The 14,422-nt window shown below is 54.3% G+C and overlaps 1 protein-coding gene across 4 annotated transcripts in view; it reads right to left on the bottom strand.

Moving 5' to 3' along the window:
• Window positions 1-3,011: 3,011 nt before the first annotated feature.
• LOC133348311 (small G protein signaling modulator 2-like) overlaps window positions 3,012-14,422 on the bottom strand; it is a 51,276-nt gene continuing 39,865 nt past the window's right edge. For all 4 annotated transcript variants that reach the window (XM_061561049.1, XM_061561048.1, XM_061561050.1 and 1 more), the window contains 10 exons: window positions 13,924-14,060; window positions 13,475-13,603; window positions 12,796-12,978; window positions 11,328-12,485; window positions 10,586-10,710; window positions 9,541-9,623; window positions 8,263-8,372; window positions 7,989-8,085; window positions 7,031-7,198; window positions 3,012-6,290 (listed from right to left, as the gene is read on the bottom strand). In XM_061561049.1, the coding sequence (XP_061417033.1) occupies window positions 6,202-6,290; window positions 7,031-7,198; window positions 7,989-8,085; window positions 8,263-8,372; window positions 9,541-9,623; window positions 10,586-10,710; window positions 11,328-12,485; window positions 12,796-12,978; window positions 13,475-13,603; window positions 13,924-14,060 (2,279 nt within the window). In that variant the 3' untranslated portion in view covers window positions 3,012-6,201. The remainder of the gene's footprint in view (window positions 6,291-7,030; window positions 7,199-7,988; window positions 8,086-8,262; window positions 8,373-9,540; window positions 9,624-10,585; window positions 10,711-11,327; window positions 12,486-12,795; window positions 12,979-13,474; window positions 13,604-13,923; window positions 14,061-14,422) is intronic.

Raw genomic sequence — 14,422 nt, 5'->3', positions numbered from 1 at the left:
TTCACGAACATTAATTGTCACAACGAGTCTGTGTGCAAAATGTCAGCTCGATTGGATCACGGGAAGTGGGGTAAAAAACGACCGAAAGATTTTCACGGTCGACCACGTGCAAGCAAGTGAACTTAATATAAAGGATTTAAAAATATATTCGCCTGTGGAGGACGCGGGGATCGATCCCGCAACCTTTGGCATGGTAAGCAAGGGCGCTACCAACTGCGCTACTCTGCCACGGCCTGTGGAGGTGTCACGCTCTGGGCTCCTACACTGTGACGTTCAGCCAAAGCCATGAGTGAGCTATATTTGAAAAAATGTAAAATAAAAAAATGTTGCCTACAAAGTGTAAAATTTTGGAAAAAAATTTTCACGAACATTAATTGTCACGCACAACGAGTCTGTGGAAAATGTCAGCCCGATTGGATCACGGGAAGTGGGTTAAAAAACGACCGCAAGATTTACACGGTCGTAAGCCAAGCAAGCAAGCGAACTTAATATAAAGGATTTTAAAATGGACTTTATTTTTTTCTAAAAAGTGAGTTCCCTCATCACATTAGGGCTTAGGAAGCTGTAAATGAAAGAAAAAGTGGGAAATTTTTATACGAAAAACCGACATACTAACCTATGTCGATTTTGAGAAAAAATGGCCAGAAAAATATGTATTTTTTAAAATAAGAAGTGAGTTCCCTCATCACATTAGGGCTTAGGAAGCGGTAAATGAAAGACAAAGTGGGAAATTTAACCTATAATTCTTACACGAAAAATCGACATACTAGCCTATGTCGATTTTGAGAAAGAAGGGTCAGAAAAATTTGTCTTAATTTTTTTTATAAAAAGTGAGTTCCCTCATCGAATTAGGGCTTACTCTGCTGTAAATGAAAGAAAAAGTGGGAAATTTTACCGAAAATTTTTACACCAAAAACCAATTTTGAGAAAAAATGGCCAGAAAAAAAATCTATTTTTTAAAAATAAAAAGTGAGTTCCCTCATCACATTATGGCTTAGGAAGCTGTAAATGAAAGAAAAAGTGGGAAATTTCACCTATAATTGTTACGCGAAGAATCGACAGATTTTGAGTAAAAATGGCCAGAAATAACACACTTTGTTTTGCTATAAAAAGGCGAGTTCCCTCATCGCATTAGGGCTTACTCTGCTGTAAATGAAAGAAAAATTGGGAAATTTCACCGAAAAAATTTACACGAAAAACCGACATACTGTATTTTTTTAATTAAAAAGTGAGTTCCCTCATCAGATTAGGGCTTAGGAAGCAGAAAATGAAAGAAAAAGTTGGAAATGTAACCTATAATTTTTACACGAAAAATCGACATACTAGCTTATGTCGATTTTGAGAAAGAAGGGTCAGAAAAAAAGGACTTTTATTTTTTTTGAAAAAAAGTGAGTTCCCTCATCGCATTAGGGCTTACTCTGCTGTAAATGAAAGAAAAAGTGGGAAATTTTACCGAAAATTTTTACACGAAAAACCGACAGATTTTGAGCAAAAATGGCCAGAAATAACACACTTTGTTTTGCTATAAAAAGTGAGTTCCCTCGTCGCATTAGGGCTTAGGAAGCTGTAAATGAAAGAAAAAGTGGGAAATTTTACCGAAAAAATTTACACGAAAAACCGACATACTAACCTATGTCAATTTTGAGAAAAAATGGCCAGAAAAAAATATATTTTTTAAAAATAAAAAGTGAGTTCCCTCATCACATTAGGGCTTAGGAAGCTGTAAATGAAAGAAAAAGTGGGAAATTTAACCTATAATGTTTACGCGAAGAATCGACAGATTTTGAGTAACAAGTAAACCCGTAAAAACAAAGTTTTTCACTATAAATCCTTTATATGCGTGGCGGCTATAGTCCTCTCGTCATCTGGCTTGAGATGGCTGCCACCTATGGGTCAGATGATTGTCTGCCACCATTAAGCAATTGCTAATTAAATATTTAATTTGTTTTCCCTAAACAGTGTCAAATTTTGGAATTTTTTTTCACGAAAATTAATTGTCACACATAACGAGTCTGTGTGGAAAATGTCAGCTCGATTGGATCACGGGAAGTGGGTTAAAAAACGAGCGAAAGATTTGCACGGTCCTAAGCAAGCAAGCGAACTTAATATAAAGGATTTTAAAATATATTCGCCTGTGGAGGACGCGGGGATCGATCCCGCGACCTTTGGCATGGGAAGCGAGGGCGCTACCAACTGCGCTACTCCGCCACGGCCTGTGGAGGGGTTACGCTCTGGGCTCTTACACTGTGACGTTCAGCCAAAGCCATGAATGAGTTCTATTTGAATATATGAAAAATAAAAAAATTTTGCCTATAAAGTGTCAAATTTTGGGAATTTTTTTTCACGAACATTAATTGTCTGGCACAACGAGTCTGTGTGGAAAATGTCAGCTCGATTGGATCACGGGAAGTGGGTTAAAAAACGACCGAAAGATTTGCACGGTCGTAAGCAAGCAAGCACGCAAGCAAGCACGCACGCAAGCAGGCAAGCAAGCGAACTTAATATAAAGGATTTAAAAATGGCCAGAAATAACACACTTTGTTTTGCTATAAAAAGTGAGTTCCCTTGTCGCATTAGGGCTTACTCTGCTGTAAATGAAAAAAAAGTGGGAAATGTCACGTTGCATATGGCATAAAAAATCGACTTCTTAACCTTTGTCGATTGACCAAAAATGTCTGGAAAAATAATCACTATTTTTCTATAGAAAGTAAGTTCCCTCATCGCATTAAGGCATAGTATGCTATAGATGAGAGACAACGTGGGAAATTCGCATTACATTTTTTTGGCCAAATAGAAATCACTTGCTTTTCTCTAACATTATTTCCTTCATAACGCCAGCACACTCACTCCGATGTAGAACCAGGCTACAGTCTACATTGAGTGTTTTTTTCATTTTTACTTTATTTTTATTATTTTTATTCACTTTCTTGTTATATTTTTTCTTCTCTCTACGTGACCTTACCGAAAGAACCAAAGAATAACACTTCAAAGAAGACAAGTGCACGGTGGAGGGGAGTGTACATACAGTCATCTGTATTATAATTAACAAAACAAGAGACACTGCTTCAGGTTTGTTTGAGTACAGCATTGACAAAACGACACGAAGAGGGGAGGGAGAGAGGAGGAGAGAGAGATCGCTGGGAGGAGGAGGAGGAGGAAGAGCGGAACGAGGAGGGGACGTCACGGGAAGAATCCCACAGCTCTCACGCTGGCGAGGGCCGCAATCTCGGCTCGCGTTACACAAACACGACACTGAACGCGCGGAGAATGAGATCGGGGAGAGAGAGAGATAGATATCGCCACGTTCGTCTGCGGCGGCGACGAATTCAACGCGTGACCGAAGCTGATGGAATGAATTACAAATAAAAAAACCAGCACACACTCAACACACACACACTGCTCAAGGTATCCACAAGTACCCACGCTCACACACACACACACGAGCCACGGTATCCACAAGTTACACACGCTCACGGCCACTGCCTGTAACGATGATACCAGTGTATTAAATCACCGCACAAACACCATGGCACCAGGGAGCGTCAATAAGCAGAAGCAGCAGCAGCCGCTGATGGCAGCAGTGGACAGCAGCAGCAGCAGCCCCCACACCTTCAGGGGCTCTGCCACCACCCTGCGCATTGTAACTTCAACGTGAACCCCACGGTATCAGGTAAGCTGGGGCTCGCTAAGGTGTCGGACAGAATCACGGGGGCTGGGAGGGGAGGGTAACACGGCGGCCTCGTGAAGAAGCGAGGATCCAAGCAAGCCCAGGGAGGATTCTCATCGCCGCTCAACACCGGGTGGACGTGTGCCCGCTACCGTCACGGCTAGCAGTGGAGAAGCCTTACACCTGTGCTGCAGCTGGCCTACTGAACGGGGGGGGGGGGTGTAGGGGCAGCGCACGACCCTCTGCCACCTCGGGAAGCGAATCGCGGCTGTCGGGACCCAAGTGACCCCTTTGCGGCGAAGCCGGGCGGCGCGTCATCGCCCCAGTCTCGTCCCCACGGAGCTTTCGTGCAACGGGGGCGGCAGTGGTTTATGTTTTCAACAACGTTCCACTTAAAAAAACATCATCTGCTTTGGATCAAAGTATTCAGTCGAAGGACGACAACGGGTGACTTAATAATAATGACGCGACGATAGGACAGCTTTAAAGGTCGACACAATTTTGATTATAAAGCGGTTGTAATGCCTCGTCAAGGTTTAGAGAATCACAGCAGGACTCACCGCAACCCTCCACATCCACCACGTCGCACGTGGGCCCTTGCGGGGCCACGCCACGGGTCAGGGGTCATGGCAGGGTCAGGGGTCATGCCAGGGTCAGGTCACCCATGGCAGGGCTCGACGCACATCTCCCAGCTCGGCCACAGATCCCGCTCAGAGTCGCTGCTGGTGGCGGCAGCTGGAAGTAGCACGGGACTGCGGATAATTCACAATTAGGCTCGTCATTACTGCAGCTCGGAGAGTCAATATAACCGTAATTAATTAAATTTGCGGCAAAGGTAAACAATTGTTTTTTTTACCAGAAGCAATTTGTCAGAGCAGTTGCAATTTGACCAAAATACAAATAACTATAATTACCAACTTTTATCATTATTCCGAAACATCGGCATTCCTAATTGAGGTCTCTAATTTAATTACGGGACTGCAAATGAGGTTTGCACCAAAACATGTGGGCCGGGTATCGGGACTGGTGAAGGGCGACGCGGTTTTGTTGTTTAAATCCACGCAGCGCTGCGTCTTCACCGCTGCTTTGCAAACGTTTTTTTTTTTCAGCCACCAAACTCCGATCTGAAGCCAACAGCTGACACCAACCGAGCCTCCGGTTTCCATCACGCATCGTTGAATTTTGCACCCACTAATATACCCGACGCACGCAGCGCCACAGCGGCTGTTCCATGGCACGGCGGTCGCCCAATCCAAACACTATCCCGGCTCGATTCCAAGACCATTCCGTGTGAGTTGGGTCACAGACTACGTCGGCGACGGGCAGCGGAGGGCAGCACGGCAACTATCCATTGCTGTACCGTCCGACGACGCGCCAATGTCCGTGCTCCACGCCTTCACCGGACCCACGCGAACCGGCGCGGTGAAGTACGGTCGAATAACCAGCCACGACCCGTGCGGCACGGGGGAGGCCCTCGTTCGGCAATGGACAGATACAAAGATAGGCTTTGCGCGTATTCTCGCAAATACCAAGATTTACCAGCTCCAAAACGGACTCACCGCAGCTCCGCTCCGATCGGCTCCACGCGAATCGGTTACCGGGGTCAGGTGAGGCCGTTCCCCATCTGCCGGCGCCTCGTTTGTGAATATTCGTTTCCTCCGGCGAGCAGAGCCTCCCGACTGCCACCCGACGTCGAGTGCTTGGGGTGCCGACGTGATGGGCCTGTCGGTGGCTGCTGTGATTCGTTATTGGCCGTGGCGTTTTGGCTCGTACGAGCTGTTGTCGCTGGGCGTCACCGCGCGATCACAAACGTAATCACCGGGACTCGAACACCGAGAGCCATCGTAAGCCGAACGAGCCGCAGGTTACAATATGCGTATTGGCTCGGGACATTCAACGACCTTGTCATCAAAGCATCATTTAAAAATCTAAAACTCAAACTCCACTCTTCTAACAATGTACAATAACCTAATAAAGCACTTTGAATTATTTTGAAAAATAAATATGCCATATATATTGTATTATATATAGTATTTATCAACATTTATATAAGTAATTGACAACTGGTTATAATTTACATAAAATACATTCAATCACGGCAAACTCACAGCTTGTTTTTGTGTTTTTTTTGTTCCCCACCGCCCCCCCTCTCTCCACTTTCTTTCATGGGGGTTTGAAAAAAGTGGAATTACAACGAAAATTAATAAATACGTCGGGAAATCTGACCCGAACACTGCAGGGCACAACACACGCACGCACACGCACTCCTCAGCCACACGTACACACACGCACGCACTGCTGAGCCGCACTGCTGAGCCACACGCACGCACACACTACTCAGCCACACGTACACACGCACGTGCACGCACGTGCACGCACGCACACGCAGTCCCATCTCCTGTACCGCCGGGGTGCACAAACTTAGAGCTTTAGGGGGGGGGATGGGGACTGGACGCTCCCCCCCCCGCCCCCCACACCCCACCACTCCCCACAGCTCAGCTCCGCGGGTGCCGCCAGGTCGGGAGGTCACCGGGTCACTTGTTGACGACCAGCGTCTGCACCTGGTTGACGAGTTCGCGCGCGGTCCTGAGCACCACCTGCGCGTCGTGGTGCTCGGCCATTTCTGTTTGTGAAACGAGAGCCAAAAGGGGGGGGGAGCGGGGGGGGAGCACAGACGGCACGCGGAACAGTGGGGGCGGTTACACAGCGGGGGCGGTTGCACAGCGGGGGCGGTTGCACAGCGGGGGCGGTTGCACACCGCCGAGGTGACACACCACGGAGGTGACACACCACTGCGACACGCCGAAGGGTCTGCTACTGCGTGGCTCAACACCGGGTAAGCGTCCGGAAGGGGTCAACCACTGCAGGTTGTATTATTGTTGTTATTGTTGTTATTGTTATTATTGTTAGTGTTGTTATTGTTATGCACGCGGCTGCAGGTGTTGGTAAACAGGCCGTGCGTCTCCAAGACCGAGAATTCACTCTCCTGACAACGTACAGCAACCCAGTAATGCACAGTGGTCGGCAAGCGGACGATCCAAGTGGCCTTGCAACAACTTCGCGTGTCCGGCATGAGCGAGGGGAGCGAGGGCAAGGTGCAGTACCAATCGATGAGTAACCATCATGACCTCTTGACCTTTGAAGAAGGGCCACGATCCAAAACATGAACATTTAGCGTCACAGGGCATCGTTAACAATGCAGACGGTTACCCGCGTACAAATTCGTGCGTGCAGACCACTTCCCTGCGCGACGATCTGCTCAATTATTAATTAGGAGTTTTATTTTTAAGCACGGAGGCCGGGCGAGATGGGTGGTGTGAAGGTGGGGAGGGAGCGATTGGCGGGCGGGGAGCGCACGCGCACCGTTGAAGAACTTGATGATGTCGGTGAAGTCCATGCTGTTGTGCAGGATGATGTCGCGGTACAGCTCCACCATGGCCAGCGCGATGAAGAGCACGAAGTGAGCGGAGGAGACGCGGCGTGCCGCCCAGATCACCTCCCACACGGCGAACACGTCGTCGTACAACAGCTCTGCGCACCGCCACCACCACGGAGAGAGGGAGGGAGGCAGGGTGAGAGGCAGGGAGGAAGCATTAGGTTGCGGGTTACAGAGAAGTGCACGGTTAGCGTTAGCGTGAGCGTTATGCCGAGTGCTTGGGCTATAGGTTAGGGCCTCAGGCTGTAAGTTAGGGTCTAGGTCAGGGGTCAACAGCCTGCGGCTCCGGAGCCGCGTGCGTCTCTTCAAGGACTGATTTCCTGATGTTATTTATTAAGGAACCACCGTCTTGTATTCACCACACAGTGCATTGCGGCTTTTGAAATATTGAGGGTTTCTTTTTTTACCGAATTCGAAAAAAAATGGCTCTTCTTGTTGTTTTGGTTGCCGACCCCTGGGTTAGCGTGAGCATTAGGCCTTGTTCTAGGCCTGTAGGATAGGTCCTCGGACTGTAAATTAGGGTCTAGGGCTAAAGGTTAGAGGTTATAGGTTATGGGTTAGGACTATTGGTTAGGATTTAGGACTAGAGGTTAGGGGTTATGGATATAGGTTATGGGTTACAGCTAAAAATGAGGAGCCTATATGTCAAACTCCTAACCTATCGCCTACAGGTCAGAGGTGAGGGTTAGGCGCTGTGGGTTTGGACGAAGGTTAGGGATTTAAGTCCTGGTTAGGCCTAAATCGGCTCAGGTGCAGAAACGAGGTGGATGGTCAATGAATTGGTGAGAGACAGCGACAGCTTTGGTAGGCCTGGTGATGGCGACAGGGTGAGTGCTCTGAGCGGGGTGAAGCGTGAGGGTGTGAGTGGACCCGCCAGTTGCTCACCGCGTTTGAAGTCGAGCAGGAACCAGCGGTAGCAGAAGTAGAAGTGTGTGTAGTCACCATTCTGCACCATCAGCTCGAACATCTCGGGGTCCAGGATCTGGGAACGATGTCACCACCATCGACCATCACCGCCATCAACATCAACACCACCACAATCAACACATTAACACCACCATCACCACCACTCTCATCATCAACGCCACCTTCACCAAACACTCCCGCCATGAACATCACCGCCACCACGAACATCACCATCACGCCCGCTGCTCCGCACCTGGATGAGGGACCTCATGTTGGCGAAGTGCGTGTCCATGACGCCGCCGTGCGGGAAGTTGAGCGTCATCCTCTTCATCATCTCTGTGAAGCAGCTGTAAGCCAGCGCCTCTGTGTGTGTGCGTGTGTGTACATGGTGTGTGCGTGTGTGTGCATGGTGTGTGCGTGTGTGTGTACATGGTGTGTGCGTGTGTGTGTACATGGTGTGTGCGTGTGTGTGTACATGGTGTGTGCGTGTGTGTACATGGTGTGTGTGTGTGCATGGTGAGTGCATGTGTGTGTACATGGTGTGTGTGTACATGGTGTGTGCGTGTGTGCGCACGCGTCCGTGTGCGCAGAGGGTAGCGGTCGTGCAGTGGTTAGCGTTGCACTGCGCCGAGTTCTATTCCCGCTCACGACCAATAACAGTGGCGAATATATGAACCTGTCCTGAGTCTCCCCTAGGTCGACTCAGCAGTAAATGAACAACTGGTGCGGTGTGTAAAGATCGCCACTGGGGAGACAAAGGTGTCCGGGCGTGGAGCTGGCCAGCAAGCCCTTTGTGTTGCCAAGCCAGCCTTCATAGGCGCTCGCTAATTGCCACTCGGCCCAAACAGTCCGTTACAAGTCAGGGCCGTGGTGCAAACAAGGCGCAATTAAGGCGAAAGGAGATGAGAGAATTGGGCTCAGACCGGTCGTCTTGTTCTTAAGCAACGACAGCAAAGCAGCAAAACTCCAGTATGAGAAATAAGAAGATGTTTTACACCCTTTCTGGCAATAAAACAGGCGTTGTGTTAAGATGTTCAAACACCAAATAGAAACCTTTTGCAAGGAATCAAATACTGCATTAACCGCACAGACAGTACTTGTGGTGACTGCAAACAAACATGCCTCTGGTGGTTCAATCTTAATTTGGAGCTTTCGTGACCGCAGGAATCCATGCTCTTTGGTTCTTTCGGTAAAGTCACATGGGTATAAAATAAAATAAATCACGACGTTTTCTGGGCGCAACACAAGCGTCCGTCATCAGGTGATTGCGCCCAAAACGTCGTAATATATTTTATTTTATACCTACCTGACCAAAGAAGGGGGGCTGGGGGGGGCTCTTCCGATAACCCGGGAGGGGGGGGGGGCGCACAACACAGTCCGTGTCAAAGACACTTGGATCTCAGGATGAGTCACGACACGATCCCCTTCTGCCCTTTGTGCATTCTGCCTCCCGCCCTCGCCCCCACCCTCTGACCCCCCGCCCGTCCCCCAAGGCCCCGGCAGCGGCACAGGGCCGGCGAGCCGCACGTACCGTCGTCCAGGATGACGAGCAGCGGCGCGAGGATGTCGCACATGCCCTGCACGTAGCCCACCTCCAGGTGCTCCCACACGTAGCTGCAGGCGGCACAGCACACGGCAGGGGGGGGGGGAGTGGGGAGCAGTGGGGAGTGGGGGGGGCAGCGGGTCGGTGGGGGGAGCAGGGAGCGGGGTTGGGTTGGGGTCAGCGGCGAGCGGCGTTTCTAACGGCAACAACAAAACACTCGCGGGTGATTTTACTTTTCCCGCCAAGCTGATCCCCCCCAAGCTGATTCCCCCCAGTGACCAAGTCGCCTGACCTCGCCTGACCTCGCCTGACCTCGCCTGACCCTCGGAAGCGAAGCAGGGTCGAGCGTGGACGGCCGAGCGCGTATCTGCGCTACGCGTTGTTGAGCAGAGGGCAGCGCAGCAAAAGCCGCTGTTGTACTGCACTCGTATGCTCCCGGTCCCAGCCCTCACCGCCCCGCAACGAGCAGTGCAGAGGGGTTTGGTGAAAAGACCCCCGTGAGGCCCGCACGGTGTGCAGAGGCCCTCACCCAGCAACGGATCGAGACAAGGGGATGTCCGCGTGCAATCTGTACATTACAATTTGGCCCCGCGGAAGTTGCTATCACTGAACTTCTTCCGAGGTCCATTTAAGTGGCCTCTTGTTATCCGCACGCATACACACGCACGTAACAAAGATCCCCCGTGTAGCCTTAACAGACTGTTGGGACAAGTGCTGTTAGCGAGCACCCATGAAAGCCGGCACGGCGCACGAGGGGGTGTGTGGCCAGCACCCAGTGGCGATGTTTGTACACCGCACCAGGCACTCATTTGACCTATGGGACGCCCAGGACCGGTTCAGACAATGGTCACCGGCGTTGGTGGCCGTGAGCGGGAATCGAACTCGCGTCGCCGGGTTCGCAGCGCAGCGCACCGACCGCTGCGCCGCCGCTCCCCGCCACCGCGAGTGGAAACGTGGGGGGCGCCTGCGGGCCGAGGCGCCCCCCCTCCCCCTGGGGTTGCTGAGCCGGAGGTGGAGGTGCCCCCCCCCTCACCTGCACATGATGTTGCGGAGCTTGTCGAGGTTGGCGGCCGTGAAGTACCAGAAGTTGCGGTCACAGCGCTGCACGTCCTTCTCAATGCGGTGCAGGTTCAGCGCGTACGTGTCCAGCAGCTCCGTCTGCCAGAGGGGTCACGGGGGGTCACGGGGGGTCGACAGATGGATGGACTTTTATAACGAACTCATTCCTTTCGAACTGCTTTTTGTGTTCAGTTTGTTGTCCTTCCTCCGCACCTCCGACTAGCGCGGTTGGCTACGTACAGTGCGAAAGAAGTTCAACATTCCCCGCACATATTGGACGTCTTTGAAAAAGAGCTTCACAGCTCATCGGATTCCTCCAGTCTCGAGAAAGATTCTGATGATGATTCTGACGCACAACTAGCTTAGAGCCCGTTAATAACCAACGCGTTCCGTCGTGTGAACATATCGCAATGCGGACGCGACAACCAAATGGATCGCCGAGCAGTGGGGACGAACGCCACCTTCCATCGCTCGCTCGAGCACAGAGACGCTTAAACGTTTGACTTTTAGTTTTGTTTCTGGTGCCATCCCCCCCGTGACCCAACACCGGGACGAGTCGCCACCGCCACCCGGCGACGCTGCCGTCGATTGGCGCCTCCAGACGCACCGTGCGGGGAGCCTCGGTACGAGCGACGACTGACAAACGACGATGGCGGTGGTGACGATGACGAGCTTGGTCGCGCGGTTCGGCATGGCGACACCGAGGTGGAACCAACCGTGTACGTGGCGCCCGTGGACGACGCCGGTGACACGGCGTCGCACGGCAGCACGCCCGGCGCGTCCAGGTTGTTGGACGTCGAGGCGCCTGTGGCCGGCGCCGGCGCCGCCACGGCCTCTCCTGTCGCCGGCGGCGTCGACGAACCCCCGGCCTCCCCCGCGACCAACTCCACCACGACGACGTCACGGGTGAACGCGTCATCCTGCGGCTCCTCCCGCCCCTCCTCCTCCTCCTCCTCGCCCTGGGACACCTGCCTCTGCAGACGCGGGACCTCGCCGAGGCACCTCGCTCTCTGCTCCTCGCTGCCCGATCCCTCCCGGCCTGCGGCCCGGTTCACGGCGTCGCCGGCCGGGGCCGCGCCCGTCGACGCAAGCTCCTCGGTGTCCTCCGCCGTGGTTTTGTCCGCCGCTGCCGCCAACTCGGAGCCTCCCGCGACGGCCTTTGCCGCCGCGTCGCGCTCCGCCAACGCTTCACCGCTGCCGCCGCCGCTCCCTGCTTCCACCGCACCGACGCCGTCTGCTGCTTCTTCTTCTACCTCTTCGGTCATCGCCTCCATGATGATGTCCTCGATGTCCCTCGACTCGTCCCATCCCTCTACGTTATCGTCGAGGAGCGCGCCGCCGCCGCCGCCGGCGGATTCGCCGCTCGCTCCCCCCGGCGTCTTCGGCGCCGCTTCCTCTCGGTCCGCGCCGGCGCCGTCCCCCGCTCGGAGCGAAGCGTCGCCCCCGTCGGCCGCCTCGGCCTCGCCCGCCGCTTCCACCGCGCTCTCGGCGTCATCGCGAGCAGCCGCCTCCTCCTCCTCCGTCTTCGCTCCTTCGCGCCGCCGTCCGTCCCCGCCGCTCCCCGCGCCGTCGGCACAGTCGGGCGCAGGCTCCTTGTCTTTGTCGGCGGCCGGGTCCCGGCTTCCTCCTCCCCCTCCGCCGCCGCCGCCCTCGGTGCCGTTGTCGTCCAGGCTGAAGCTGCCGGCCGTGGTGCCGCGGGAGGACGACGCGAGCGAGAAGTTGCGCGAGGACGGGAGGCCCGAGTCCGGCGAGTCCGGCACCCGCTTCACGCCCAGCTTCACCGCGCCGCCCGCCTTCGTGCCGGCGGCGGCGGCCGCGGCGGCGGCGGCGTCGCGGCCCGCCGAGCCCTCCACCTCGTCCACCGACTCAAACACCTGCGCGTGCACGTGTGTGTGCGTGCACGTGTGTGTGTGTACGTGTGTGTACGTGTGTGTACGTGTGTGTGTGTGCACGTGTGTGTGTGTGAACATGTGCGTGGGGAGCGGTGGCATAGCAGTTAGCACGCCGCCCTACGAACCCAGCGACCCGAGTTCAATTCCCGTTCTCGGCCAACACTGGGTGACGATTATCTGAACCGGCTCTGAGGCTCCCCTAGGTCGACTCAGCCTCGAACGAGTACCCGGTGCGGCGTGCAAACATCGCCACCGGGGGAGACATAGTGACGGTGGCGCCGGCGGCGTGCACCTCGTTGCTGATGCTCGAGTCGCGGTGGATGAGCTGGCGCACGTGGCTGTCGATGCTGCTGCCGGAGCTGAGCTTGGCCAGGGCGGCGGCGTGCGACTCGCGCTCGCGCTGCCGCACGATCGCCTCGCACGCCAGCCACTCCGCCATCGTGTGCTCGTAGAGCGCGCGCGTCACCTCGTCCGTCTGGGGGGCGGCGGGGGCCGGGGGCGGGGGGTGGGGTCGGGGATTCGAGTTAGAGGGGGAGCAGCGGTGAGAGTAGAAGGGTGAGCAGAGGTGAGAGGGTGGTGGTGAGTGGAGTGATGGATAGTGAGGATACTGGTGAGGATAAGTAGTAAGGGTAACAGTGAGTGTAGTGGTGAGGATGGTGGTGAGGGTAGTGGCGGGGATAGTGGTGATCGTAGCAATGAGTGTAGTGATGAGGGTAGTGGTAAGGATACTGGTGAGGTAGTGATGAGGATAAGTAGTAAGGGTAACAATGCGGGTAGTGGTGGGGGTAGTGGTGGGGGTAGTGGCGGGGATAGTGGTGAGGGTAGCGGTGAGTGTACTGATAAGGGTAATGGTGAGTGTCGTGGTGAGTGTAGTGGTGAGTGTAGTGTTGAGTGTGCTGGTGAGAGTAGCGGTGAGGGCAGCGCCGAACCAAAACCCCTGCGAGCGCCGCCCATCACAGTGGGCACCGCACCTCTCTCCGCTCGCGCTCCGTCATCCCGAACTTGTAGTGGCCGAGCAGGTAGGGCCACACCTGGTGACGCAGGCTGTGGTCCACTCCGCCGTAGTAAACCAGGCGCAGGAGCTCCTCCTCGCTGATGCTCTGTCGAGGGGGTGGTGGTGGTAGCGGGGAAAGAGAGAGGGGGAGGAGAGACGCTGTAGCTGAGTGTGAATGTTTGTTTTCCCATTATTATCCGAACCGGCTTCGTTTTGCCGCGTTCAACCCGGGCAGCCTTGTGCCCCTGACCCCCTCGGCTACAGCTCCCCCACACGGTCAGACCAAAGCCACGGTCGAGCCGGGCTGCCCAGCGCCGCCAACGGCGACGTTCGTGCGCCCCTTGAACCTGCGTGGCGCTCGCGACGCCCGGCACGCCGCTGGCCCGTGCCGGCCGCGACCCTTGGCAGGATCGACGTTAGCGGTACCTTGCTGTCGGACATGTACTGCTGCCATACGAGAGGCGTGAGTCCCTCCCGGGCGCCCGCCGCCGGGATCATGTCGTGGTTGATGAGCGCCGACAGGTGCGTGCGCACCGTGGAAAGGTGGCGGCAGTAGGCCAGCCCTGCGGCACAGGACACGGCAGTCCGGGTCAGCCCGGAGCCGGCGCCGGGGGACGGTGCTCGGTTGCCCGCCGCGCTGATGCAACCGTATTTCACGGCTAGCACGGGTGAGCGCGCGTGAATGACTCTAACGATTGTAATATAATTATAGGAATGATCGCGCAGCATTCGCTCGCAGTGAGCGGGAGGACGACTCAGAGGGGCGCGACGAGGAATCGCAGGGAGGCAGCAGCAGCCGGGCGGTGAGTTGTGGCCCAATTGTTCCCCTCTATGTATTGGCCAACTAATGAGTGTTTACATGTGGGAGGAAACAGGAGCGGCCAGAGAAAACCCACGCGTGTGAGGGGGAAACACTCTATCCCAT

This window comes from Lethenteron reissneri, chromosome 27 (genome assembly GCF_015708825.2).
Source record: "Lethenteron reissneri isolate LAM-NWPU_2019-01 chromosome 27, ASM1570882v1, whole genome shotgun sequence".
Lineage (NCBI taxonomy): Eukaryota > Metazoa > Chordata > Hyperoartia > Petromyzontiformes > Petromyzontidae > Lethenteron > Lethenteron reissneri.
This window is presented reverse-complemented; position numbering and strand designations above follow the sequence as displayed.